This window comes from Podarcis vaucheri (assembly GCF_965113315.1).
Source record: "Podarcis vaucheri genome assembly, chromosome: 6".
Classification (NCBI taxonomy): Eukaryota; Metazoa; Chordata; class Lepidosauria; order Squamata; family Lacertidae; genus Podarcis; species Podarcis vaucheri.
Genome location: NC_138764.1, coordinates 98,307,399 through 98,320,345, shown reverse-complemented (window position 1 = coordinate 98,320,345; position 12,947 = coordinate 98,307,399). Strand labels below are relative to the sequence as shown.

The window sequence follows — 12,947 nt, the reverse complement described above, 5'->3', positions numbered from 1 at the left end:
TCATTGGACTGGTCATGTTGTGCCAATGCCTGATTATCATCTTCCAAAGCATCTACTCTATTCTGAACTTAAAAATGGAAAGCGTAATGCTGGTGGTCAACAAAAGAGGTTTAAAGACTCTCTCAAGGCAAATCTAAAAAAATGTAGCATAAACACTGACTACACGAAAAAACACTGGCCTGCGAGTGGTCCAATTGGAGAACAGCATTTTCCAAAGGTGTCACAAACTCAGGATTGAAAGGGAGAAACGTGCTAAGAGAAAGGCATGCTTGGCAAACCCTCACCATGATCAACTCCTACCCAGAAACCTCTGTCCCCACTGTGGAAGGACATGTGGATCCAGAATTGGCCTCCACAATCACTTACAGACTCACTGTTAAGACCGTCTTACTTGGCTACGAGTGGTCAACAAAGGAGGAGGAGGAGATCTGAGATTCAATCCCAAATATTTGACTTGAAGGGTGTTAGGTGACAGGATCAGAGAAAAACTCCCAGCTGGGATCCCGGAAAGCTAGTCGGAAGTCAACAACTCTGGGTTAGACGGACTCATTTTTTATCTTCTCACCACTGGCAATTCCATTCAGAGAAATCACATTATCCGGTTGCCCAGACCCCGAGTTAATACTCACCTCGGATCATTCCACCACAGAGTTCTCTTATGTGTTGCTCACTGGCTTCCTTGCCCTGGAATGACACAAAGATATTATGAAGCGTACTTTAAAAGCAACAGTTCTTAAAACAACTACGCTTCCTTCTCTCACACATAGGAATGGTACATCTATGTCCTACTGCAACACACAAATATGCATCTCCTAAGCTAGAGGGTGTTTTGTTTTCTTCCATTAAGAACTATTTTACATATGTGCAGATCAATTTCATTCACTGCTTTAGACTCATACACGGGTGCTTCCAGACTGCTGCCGTTTTCAGATGGGAATTAATCACACCCTGGCCATTCAGGAGGTGCCATTATAGATGATGGGGAGCTCTTGTGCAACAAACCCACTTCTCCAAAAGATCAGAATATTTGCAAGAATGGAAATGGCACTGAAAGTGTGGGATGGTGCTTGCTTCAGTGCAACATCTAACCTCCCCACGAACAAATCGGAAAGAAAGCTCAATAAATAGCCGCCATTTTTCAATCTCCTCCACTTTGCAAACAAATCAGGGTGAATCCTCAATAATCAGGTCATCTGCAAGTGCCCCAAGATGGTCTTTCAATCAGCTGACAATCATTGCTATGAGGAATAGTGAATAGAGAAAGCAGAATGGGAAAAACTGGAGAAGGCTAATGAAGGGAAGGGTAAGACGGCAAAAGAGTTGGACAGGCTACTTACTGGAGGACCTGGCTTCCCGGTGATCCCTGGGATCCCTTGTTCGCCTTGCAAACCCAGCTTGCCCGGGTGTCCTGGAATTCCTGGAACTCCCACTGTTCCATTGGGACCTTGAACTCCTTTGGGGCCCAGCTCGCCCCTGCTTCCTGCCTTCCGAAGGAAGAAAACAGAAAGACAACCATCAGTCCTAATATATTGGTCCCAGGCTCTGAAGGCACATGACGCTGCAACTGGGGCTGGTCAAAAGACTACCCATCCCATTTTGATTTGAAAGGAAGGAAGATGGGGTGCAAATGGGACCAATAGTGGCTTCACTCCCTGGGCAAATCTTTTTTTTCTCTTTCTATCCCGTGTCCTTGTCCAAAGAGACTCACGGGGTCTACCAAGCAGAAAATAGGAACACACAGAATTATTTTACAATGAAACAATATATGAAACTTACCTCTCCTTTTTGCCCAGGAGGCCCGAAAGGACCCTAAAGAAAGAGCCAAGAGAAATAGACAATGAATATTCTGAACAAGTGGGATCTGTAACATGGTGTTACAGCTAGCCAGCCAATCCCTTTTCCAGATTCCTGCATCCTGATCTCCATCTTGGTTCCATAGTTCCTCATCTACCTATAACAGTCAGCATTGCATGCCCCGTGATCTTAGGTCCTTACTGGGTTGGGTTTTTGTGTGAGTCTTGTTTGTTCTTCTTCTGCAAACCTTTGGGCTTCCTCAAGTCCACTTAAAATGCAGTTTTGGGTATATTCAAAGAATGGATTTGCTATTAGCAGTGCTTTTTTCTGGGGGGATGGAGGGAGACATGTACCCCTAAACATTTTGTGAATCTAACAGGAGAGGAAACTAAAAAAATTAGTTTCTTCTTTAGCACAGTGAATCATCAGTTCTCACCCCCAATGGCAGTCTCACTTCCTGTCACGGTGTTTCCTGAGTCTCAGACAGAAGTGAGCGTTTAATGTGTGAAGTAGGCATTGGAATCTAGCACAGTGATTGGTCAGTTTCCTGGTTACTGAAAGGACGACATTTGGCGATGGACACCAACAGCAAGCAGAGGAATCGGGAATATGTTAGTGCACACAACCTCATGCCAATGTGAGCTGTCAGCTGTGTAATATGAGGTAATGCATGTTCTTTGTACTTTTGTCCATTTACCCTATTTATTTTTCCCAATTTGAACTACAAAATGGTGATTTTCCTGAGTCAAAATGAAAGTACCCCTAAACACGTTTTTAAGAAAAAAAAACATTGGCTATGAGTATGTAGTCCTGATGATATAAATCCCAATATTGGTGCTATACTGTTGCATCCTTCCATTTCCAGTTACTTGGCGGAAAAGCCACACTTTTGTCCTCTCCTGTATCTTCTCTGCACCAGTTGACCACTGGAGGAGAGTTCTTTCCCCTTTGTCGTGGGATAGTTCATAGTAGGTTACAAAGCTTAAGAAATGGGGGGGGGTTATTTTTGAGGGTAATCCCTACTTGAGATGCTATTATCCATTTTCTGGAACCGCTAGACTCATCCTTTTCATGCATTAGGAGGTTCTACAAATTAACGCCACCTACCAACTCTCCTTTGTCTCCCGGAAGCCCATCTGCTCCAGCGATGCCCTTGAAGAAAAAACAAGAACAGCAATAGGTACTGCCATTACATATTTTATTTATTTTTAAAAAATCTCAAACTGTGCTGCTTTCTCCTCCCGTAAAAAAGGAGATTCCATCTAAACATTTGGGAAAGCTTTCTACAGTAAGAGCTGTTCAACAGTGGAATGGTCTACCTTGGGAGGTTGTGGACTCTCCTTCCCTGAAGATTTTAAAGCAGAGGTTGGATGGCTATCTGTCATGGATGCTTTAACTGAGATTCCTGCATTGCATGGGGCTGGACTAGATGACCCTTGGGTCCCTTCCAGCTCTATGATTCTGTGCTCCCAGGCTCCCTTATTGGGAGCTTTATTATTTATTTGTACACCTTTATAGGGGACGCGGGTGGCACTGTGAGTTAAATCACAGAGCCTAGGACTTGCTGATCAGAAGGTTGGCGGTTCGAATCGCCACGACGGGGTGAGCTCCCGTTGCTCGGTCCCTGCTCCTGCCAACCTAGCAGTTTGAAAGCACATCAAAGTGCAAGTAGATAAATAAGTACTGCTCCGGCGGGAAGGTAAACTGCGTTTCTGTGCGCTGCTCTGGTTTGCCAGAAGCGGCTTAGTCATGCTGGCCACATGACCCGGAAGCTGTATGCCGGCTCCCTTGGCCAATAAAGCGAGATGAGCGCCGCAACCCCAGAGTTGGTCATGACTGGACCTAATGGTCAGGGGTCCCTTTACCTTTACACCTTTATAGATTGCTGGACTATTTACTGAACTCGAAAGTGGGGTGCAAAACTGATAAAACACACAACGTGAAAACTGTTCAAAACTACCCAAAATCTGTATGGAGGTCCTTGCATCAGTACCAGGGAGAGCTGGATTGGCAGACATTCGGATTCACTCTGGCTCTTACCAGCTGAATTGGGAAATTTATTATTATGAACACATTCCTGTTATCAAAGAAACTACCCAGAAAATGAACCTGGGTGTTGCTAATAGTTCTCCGAGGGTACTAATGATGAACGAAGATGCAATTTTGCATCAAAGTTAGGGCTTACCGACAGCTTCCTCCTGCCCCACTGCTTTCCCCCCTGGGGGGTGGGAATCGCTCTTTAGCAAGTCAAAATTCAGAGTTTTTCTGGATTGCTGTTTGTTCCTATCTATTGCTAAAAGAGCAGGTTTTCCTTTGGAAAGGAGCAGGGCAAGACAAAAACTGCTCAGACCCATGCTTTCTACGCATGGCGCAACCAGATGTGTGAACGAGCTCTTAAGCCTTGCATGAAGCGACCTGTTTCTTCAGGGCAGCTGGTCTTGCGCAAGGGTAGGCAATCTAAGGCCTGTGGGCCAGATGCGGCCCAATCACCTTCTCAATCTGGCCCACGGACGGTCCGGCAATCAGCGTGTTTTTACATGAGTAGAATGTGTCCTTTTACTTAAAACGCATCTCTGGGTTATTTGTGGGGCATAGGAATTTGTTCATATATTTTTAAAAAATATAGTCTGGCACCCCACAAGGTCTGAGGGACGGTGGATCGGCCCACGGCTGAAAAAGGTTGCTGACACCTGGGTCTTGCGTGATACACAGCATTCTGGGGATCTTGAATGTGCCTGTACTCTGTTCAAGCAAAAGGTGGCGCCAGTTGCCCAGGTATGAGAGAAAGCCTAGCAGCTATACAGAGAATGACCAATGCCAGGAAGAAGCAAAGATCACCAGTGTTGAAGCAATGATTCTTCAGCATCAACTTCGTAGGACTGGTCATGTTATGCGGATGCCTGATTATCGTCTTTCAAAGCAGCTACTCTATTCCAAACTTTAAAATGGAAAGCATAATGCTGGTGGGTCAACAAAAGAGGTTCAAAATCAAAAATTAAAAAAGGAACGGAAATGTTTCAAAGATTATATGTTAAAGTATCGTTCTAAGAAAGATATGCTAATATGCCTAGAATAAAAATGTAAAGTATATGCATGAATTGGAAAAGAAAAGAGATAAAAGAATCCAAATAACGATAAATTTGGAGAATGCAAGGATAAATGTGGAGATAGAGATTTAAAGAAGTCGAATTGTGGAGGAGGGAAGCTGTGGGTGAGTGAGGGGGAGTACTATACAATCAGTATGTTTGTTTTCAATGATTGTGAACTGTGTTTTTTCCCCCAATTTCATTTTTCCTTTTCTGTTGGTGTTCTGTTTTTCCTGTTATTATTTAAATAAATAAAAAGAGGTTCAAAAACTCTCTCAAGGCAAATATTTAAAAATGTATCATAAACACCGACAATTGGGAAACACTGGCCTGCGAGTACTCCAATAGGAGAACAGTCTTTACCAAAGGTATCATGGGCTTTGAAGACACTCGAACTCAGGATGCAAGGGAGAAACATGCTAGCAGGAAGGCACGCTTGGCAAACCCTCACCGTGATCAACAGATACGGGCACAGATGATTGACATTATAGCTTACCTGGTTACCTTTTGGTCCAGAAACTCCACCAGGGCCCTGGGAACAAGAAGAAAGTTAGCACAACAATGAAGCAATTTTATGGATAAAGACATCAGAAGAGCCCTGCAGGCCAAAGTTCTGCTTCACAGCAGCTAACCAGGTGCCCCAACGGGAATCCTGCACAGGTTGCTTCATAGGTTATAGAAAGAGATCAGGCTTGCACCTAACCTGTACCATGCACCATGGCAGCAGGTCTTTTTCATTTTATTTTCCTACCCCTTGTGGACGCTTGCAGAAGCATAGTCAGGAGGAAGGGCAAAACGTGGCACCTTCCAGCAGGGAACGTGTGCCATGTGCTCAAATGGATTTTTTAAAAAACCCAAGTGATTAATCAGGGCTGCCTTCAGATGTCTTCTAAATGTCAGGTGGTTGTTTATCTCTTTGACATCTGATGGGGGGGGCGTTCCACAGGGCGGGCGCCACCACCAAGAAGGCCCTCTGCCTGGTTCCCTGTAGCTTTGCTTCTCGCAATGAGGGAATGATGGGGGTGGAGACGCTCCTTCTTTCTTACCCTTTCCCCAGACCCGCCACGGATTCCGGTGGGACCAGGAAGGCCCGGCTCCCCACTGGCCCCTTTACGACCCTAAAAAAATAAGAAGAAGCAACAAAGGCATTTTACCACAAAGCAACAGAAGCAGGTCACCGGGTGGAGTTGCTATGCTGATTTCCCAGCAAGAGGTTTTTACTCAGAGGGTGAGGAGGTCAGCGTGGTGCAAACGCACTGACGGAGCCAAGCCAGTGCTGGATTATTAAGGGTGCTGGGAACGATAGATCTGTAAGGGGGCAAACTACAGTTCCCAGAATTCTCTGGGGGAAGCCACGTGCTTTAAAAGTATGAGGTGGGATTTAACATAGATGTTCCACAAGTGGAAAGAGGCAGTGGCGTAGCGTGGGTTGTCAGCACCCGGGGCAAGGCAAGTAATTTGCGCCCCCTAACCCGTGGATTTGCGCCCCCTAACCCGTGGATTTGTGCCCCCTAACCCTAACCCCCAGATGTTGCGCCCGGTGCGGCCGGCCCCCCCTGCACCCCCCACGCTACGCCACTGGAAAGAGGTCCACTCATGCAATGGGACTTTCCTTTCCTCCCTCTCCCACATGCCTCCTAAATCTGCTTTGGAGGATTTTGGGGAACCTAAAGCAGGTTTGGGGGCCATGGAGGGAATGGGGAGGAGTCTCATTGTGAAAGTGGACCTCATTCCACTCATGAATTCCCCACATTGAATTCCACCCATGGTGCATATGCAGCCTAAGTTTGTGGTGGCCCTTAATGGATCACAGCTCTGACAGCTGCCCCACCCTACTGACCCCTAACTCCAGCCACACTTGGAAGGGACCCAAGATTAAAAGGCATTTGCCAGGGGTGAGGAGGAAGAGAGGAAATGTTCTGTTGTGTTGCATGTGGCCTTGAGTGAAGTCAAAGGGTTGTATCCAACCAACTCCTACTCAGAGTAGACCCACTGAAAGCAATGAACCTAAGTTAGTCATACTTATGAATGCTGAATGGTTTCTTTAATTTTTAGGTTTCATTATTGTTCCACAAGATGTGTATGTCTTTAAGGGCCAGAACAAATAACCTGACCTAGTTTTACAGCTGTGAAGCAGTATAGCAGGTGTTGTTAAGTTATGTTAATTAAGCTGTTGGGTATAGTATATAAGGGTGGTGCTGTGGGTTAAACCACAGAGCCTAGGACTTGCCGATCAGAAGGTTTGAGTCCCCGCAATGGGGTGAGCTCCCGTTGCTCGGTCCCTGCTCCTGCCAACATAGCCATTCGAAAGCACGTCAAAGTGCAAGTAGATAAATAGGTAAAGGTGGGAAGGTAAACGGCGTTTCCGTGCGCTGCTCTGGTTCGCCAGAAGCAGCTTAGTCATGCTGGCCACATGACCCGGAAGCTGTACATCGGCTCCCTTGGCCAGTAAAGCGAGATGAGCGCTGCAACCCCAGAGTCGGCCACGACTGGCCCTAATGGTCAGGGGTCCCTTTACCTTTTATAGTATATAAAGAGCAGCACCTAGCTCTCTCTCAGTACCCTGGTGGATGGGTCATGCTTACGGATATATTGTAAAAGAAGTTTTTGTTTTTGTTATTAAAACCTAGCAAAAGTTACTTTTGCGTTCCTTGTAATATGTGGTCTCCCCAGCACGCCTTCTGCAGCGCAACTAATCTGCAAATAGCCAACAATTACTCTGCATAATAAGTCTACTCTGAGCAGGACTACCATAGAATATCCCCTCTACCCAACTGTTCTCATAAGATAGCTTCCCCAATTGTGCCCCACTTATCTCTTGAAGTCCACGATGCAGAGAAGCTTCCTCAGCTGTGTGCTGTTGCTGTTGCTTAATGGACTCACCTGAAAGCCTCTCACACCTGGTGCTCCCATGGGGCCTTGCAAACCAATTGGTCCCTGAAAAGGAAAGAAATGGTATTTGCATAGCTGTCAACCGTCCCTTATTTGGCGGGAAACTCCCTTATCCCAGCGCCATGTCCCGCTGCTGTCCCTTATTGATGATGTCCCTTAAATTTCCCTGGTTTCATGCTCGCCCGGCTCAAGAGGGAAGTAGCGGCTCGGGGTCCTCCACCGTGCGCGAGAGAGCGCACATGAGCTGCCGCGTCTCTGTCTCTCCTTTTTCCCTCTCAGGGGCGCATCATGAGGAGACAGGTGGCGGCGGGTGGGCAGGCAGCCCCTCTCTTGTGAGACTTCCGCCATGCTGCTAGGGGAAGCCGGAGGTGGCAGCGGCGGCTGAGGAGGCAGCCTGAGGAAGGAGGAAGAGGAGGGGATGGGGAGGGACGCAGAAGGGTGGCGCTTCAGCGACTGCCGCGGCTCCGCAACCACCTCATGCCGGGCTTGCAGGTGGCATGGGTGAGAGTCTCTCTCCCTCCTTCAGTCTCTTTCGGGTGGTGAAGGTCCGATGGAACTCCTCGCACCAGGACGACGGCAGCCCCGACGTGCTGCTTAGCATACCCTCCAACCAGTGCAGCATCTTAATGTAGTGATTTCCCCCTCTGCATCCCTTTTATAACTCTTTCATAACTGCAAAAGCAGCATGGCTCCATCAGTGCCGGATTTATGTATAAGCTAAGCAAAATCCCTTATTTTGGCTGCTGATCCCTTATTTTCAAGGCTGCTGGTCCCTTATTTTCAAATCTGTAAGTTGACAGCTATGGGTATTTGTGGCAGCATGGCCACTTTGCGATGCTTGGGGCGAGCAGAAATCTCCAAAGAGGGCTCTCCCACTCAGCTTGAAGATAAAATACCCTAGGAAGGTAGAAAATGACAGGCCTTGAAGTTGCTCTTCTCGGCAGAAGGAGCAGGCCCAGTCATCACATGGTCATGGTCTTCCCTACAACAGTGTTCTCCCTTGGGAATCCTCCAGACAACTTGTTTATCGAACAATCATTCTGATTTGCTCACAGAGAGCTTACATGGAGGTCAGATTATTATGGAGCATTTATGTCGTGAACAGAAGAAGAAGAAGAGGAGTTTGGATTTGATATCCCGCTTTATCACTACCCGAAGGCGTCTCAAAGCTGCTAACAATCTCCTTTCCCTTCCTCCCCCACAACAAACACTCTGTGAGGTGAGTGGGGCTGAGAGACTTCAGAGAAGTGTGACTGGCCCAAGGTCACCCAGCAGCTGCTTGTGGAGGAGCGGGGAAGCGAACCCGGTTCACCAGATTACAAGTCTACCGCTCTTAACCACCACACCACACTGGCTCTAAGATCTGCAGATCAAGGGCAGTTTACAAATTTATTTATGGCAACAATGGAAAAAGAGTACACCCAAAGGGTTTTTTAAATAGACTAAAGCTTTGGAAGAAGAAAATCAATGAAATTTGTACCAACAATGATCAGAACTTTGTGCTAGTAAGGTGAAAGGAAAGGAAAGTTTTTAATATGGATTATTTCTATGGTTTGGCAAAGTGAAGAGTAATTTGGTTTTCTATGGGAAATATAGTCAATAAAAGGAAGGGCAGGGATTGAAATATGCACATCCGATGGAAAATGATCTTAAGTAATAAATTGGCAAGTAGATAAAAATATGTTTTATAATGCAGCGAGAGAGGGAGAAGGACACAAGTGTAAGAAAAGGTGGGAGATCAACTTTTAAATATGTATTAAATTTAAATTAATTTGATGTAAATTCGTTAATTTTTTTGAAAAGCAATAAAACATAATCAGCAAATTTAATATTTAAAAAAGAAATGTTCTGATTTGTTTCTGCAGAGTTTACACAACGACAAAGGCATCATCCTGAATTTATCTTGACTTACTTGCTTGGTGGTTACAAACTTTCCTATCAGCCATTCACACCATTCACACCCTCTTACACCTTTTCAGTGTACAGTGGTACCTCGGGTTAACTACTTAATTCGTTCCGGAAGTACGTTCTTAACCTGAAACTGTTCTTAGCCTGAAGCACCACTTTAGCTAATGGGGCCTCCTGCTGCCGCCGTGCCGCCGGAGCATGATTTCCTTTCTTATCCTGAAGCAAAGTTCTTAACCTGAAGCACTATTTCTGGGTTAGCAGAGTCTGTAACCTGAAGCGTATGTAACCTGAAGCGTATGTAACCCGAGGTACCACTGTATTTCCTATCTACAAAAAGTTTGCCATCTTTCTTTTTTAAAAAAAGTGGATTTGTTGCACCAGGGTGAAAGAATGCTTCAATCCATTGTGCAAACCTAAACCGCTGTGTCTGAATTCCCTGCTGCAGAATGCTGTCAGGCCAGAGGCAACTTTGGAAGATTTTGAGGAGCACCATGGAAGAACAATACATGGAATTTGAGCATCCTCTCTGCCCTGGGTAGGAAACAATCTGAGCGCACTTTGAGACTTTCACTATTTTCAGATGGGATTCCATCACAAACCAACAATGCAGGTTGTAAAACTGTAGTCAGTTGGGAGTTTTTGCAGAAGAAAGTCGTTTCCCCAAAAGATCAAAATTCTTGCAATAAGGAAAGTGATGAAAAAAATGCCTTGTGGATGACAATGTGGCAGCATCTACAAGTTGGAATAAATGCTCAGTAAAGAGCCAACATTGTTCAATTTGCCTTGCAAGCAAATCAGGGTGTGTCCTCAATAAACAGGTTGTCTGCAAGAGCCCTTAGGGTAGAACGTGCTTCTCAAGCAACCATCACCACATACAGTTTTCCTGTTATTTTCTCGCAGTTCTCCAATTACCCTTTTATTCCTTCGCTTTATAATTATGAGTAAGGAGTATGGTTTTCCAGCTTATTTCCTTCCCCATGGAAATGCCTTATTCTGCTGCTTGATGACTGGCCCAAGGCACTTGCAAGAAATCAGCTAAGATACCCTGTGTGTGCGTTTTTGATCAAATAAAAGAGAAGAGAGAGATTTAAAACACACAAACATACTGCCTGCTGCGAGTCAATTGCTAGAGCTCATTAGATGCAAAATGAAAACAAATATTTACCATGAGCTGAAGACTCCACATTAAAGTGGCTTCTTAATGCCGTGATATTTTAAGAGGAAGGCAATTGACAGGCAGATGTTGAAAAATTCACCATCCATTATCCTTTCGACTCTTAACTTAATTTTGGTAAGCACTGGGTAGGAATCGCAGGACAGGTGTATTCTGGGGCGAAAGGAGATGGACTCCACCTCGATGGAAGTTTAGCATGCGACTAAGATGAGCAATAATGCTTTTAAACAGGATTACTGGTTACTTACAAAAGATCCCCTTGAACCAGGGTCGCCTCTCTCCCCAGGGATCCCACGATCTCCCTGAGAAAAATAACAGAAGGTCATATGTGGTGCATTTGCAAACAATCCAGTCCCGCTATTCAAAGCCATTGTTCTGTATCAGGGTGGGCGGGACCCACATGGAGATCTATCTGCTGGTGGATCTCAGGGAGGTTTGCAATAGATCTACAAGGGTTCTGAGCTCAAATGGCTGCAAAATTTTGCAGTGTGTCCTGCTCAGGGTTCCAAGGAAACTGGAATTCTCTATTCCACTCCTAATTCTCCTCTCCAAACACCCCAGAATGTCCCTCACCCCAGAAACTGTTGGTATTTTTATGTCACCAGCTGCTCAGAGAGCAGCTCAATGGTTATTTACATCATGTGAGTATCTGAGAGCGTGAGACAGGAAGTCTCAGCACAGTCTCAGTACTGTGAAAAGTTACTTTCGCTTCTGTGTGAAGCGTGCTCTTCTGTACTGCTGCTCAGAGACAGCAGACACGCTCATGGAGTTCTCTGTATACAGACAATGAATAAAGTAGTTAATAGCTACTGATTGTCTCTTTCTTCTGCAATGGGATGCCAGAAGACGAGTGTGCTCCTCTCAGGAGGGAGGGGTCGCTTATTACCTCTCTCTCTACCTCTCTCTTATTACAGTCTCTCTGGACTGAGGAAGATTTACAGCCAGAGGGTGACCACCGGAGAGACGCCTTGGTGTCTTGGGAAGGTGGCGTTTTTCCGACAGAAACCGTGAGTCAACCTTTCATTGAACATAGCCATTGATGAGTTTGCTTGTTCCTTCCCCCCTTTTGGTCTTTCCCCAAGAGATTTTGTTGCACTCAGCAAGCCTCAGTAGAACTGATAGCTCTCTCTTGCTCTCTCTCTCTCTCTCTCTCTCTCTCTCATATATGGGCAGAGCCATTTTGGACCGGCAGCTGCAGTCTGTACATTAGAAGCAGAGGGAATGAAGATAGCTCTGAGCTCGTCATCAACAGTGACACAGAGCAACCTGGAAGGATGAGTGTTATCGACAAGCGTGGAGCATGCATGGATGAGATACGTACAGGTATACCTGGCTCTCCTGAAGGACCGGTTCCTCCCATCTCTCCCGGAACGCCCTACCGGAGGACAGAGAATGAAAAGTGACCAGGGCGTTCCATTAAGTCTGCGTTTCCATTTGCAAAAGTTCGCCACCCAGTCAGATGGGGGACAGACCCCCAGGCTAGCTGTCAAATACAGGTGAGCAAAGCTGAGGAGATGCTGTGGTGGTCTTGCCGACAGGTGGCGACCCAGGACAACCTTTGGTGGCAAAGAGTATCCATCACAGAGTAAACACCCCGGCTTAAAGCAACACACATACTTCCAAGGACGTTAAATAAAAGGCCTTACTTACTGGTTGACCCTTTTCGCCTTTAGTTCCAGGTCTTCCAGGTAGTCCCTGAAGGGGAGAGTCATCAGTGTAAGAAAACATGGAAGCAACAGAGAATTAAATTCACCACTGAGTGTTCTAGAAAGCAGGAAATGGTCGGCAGCCCTACCCAAGCTGTTGATGTGGTTGGACATACATATACAACACCTCAAACTCCTTGGATGAATGTAATAAATATATAAATTGTTCCCCCCACGCAGATGTTTTATGTGGAAGAATACTCACAGGAAGTCCATTTGGACCCTTTTCTCCAGGAACACCAAAGCGAGCAGCATCACCCTGTAAAATGCAAAATAATGTGGGTGTGCGGGTTGTTCAGCCTACTGGAGCAGAAATTTAAAAGAGGGTCCAGCAGTTCAGCCCGTTGTACACTTCTGTAGAATATTGCCCTTTCTTTTTCTTTTGGG

At 45.8% G+C, this 12,947-nt stretch overlaps 1 protein-coding gene across 2 annotated transcripts in view; it reads right to left on the bottom strand.

Annotated features, from left to right (window-relative positions):
• The window catches only part of COL9A3 (collagen type IX alpha 3 chain), a 68,494-nt gene that overhangs the window by 5,081 nt on the left and 50,466 nt on the right, over window positions 1–12,947 (bottom strand). For both annotated transcript variants that reach the window (XM_082226033.1, XM_082226034.1), the window contains exons 20-30: window positions 12,766–12,819; window positions 12,505–12,549; window positions 12,176–12,229; window positions 11,103–11,156; window positions 7,764–7,817; window positions 5,927–5,998; window positions 5,377–5,412; window positions 2,902–2,946; window positions 1,777–1,809; window positions 1,338–1,484; window positions 630–684 (exon numbers count right to left, since the gene is read on the bottom strand). In XM_082226033.1, the coding sequence (XP_082082159.1) occupies window positions 630–684; window positions 1,338–1,484; window positions 1,777–1,809; window positions 2,902–2,946; window positions 5,377–5,412; window positions 5,927–5,998; window positions 7,764–7,817; window positions 11,103–11,156; window positions 12,176–12,229; window positions 12,505–12,549; window positions 12,766–12,819 (649 nt within the window). The remainder of the gene's footprint in view (window positions 1–629; window positions 685–1,337; window positions 1,485–1,776; window positions 1,810–2,901; window positions 2,947–5,376; window positions 5,413–5,926; window positions 5,999–7,763; window positions 7,818–11,102; window positions 11,157–12,175; window positions 12,230–12,504; window positions 12,550–12,765; window positions 12,820–12,947) is intronic.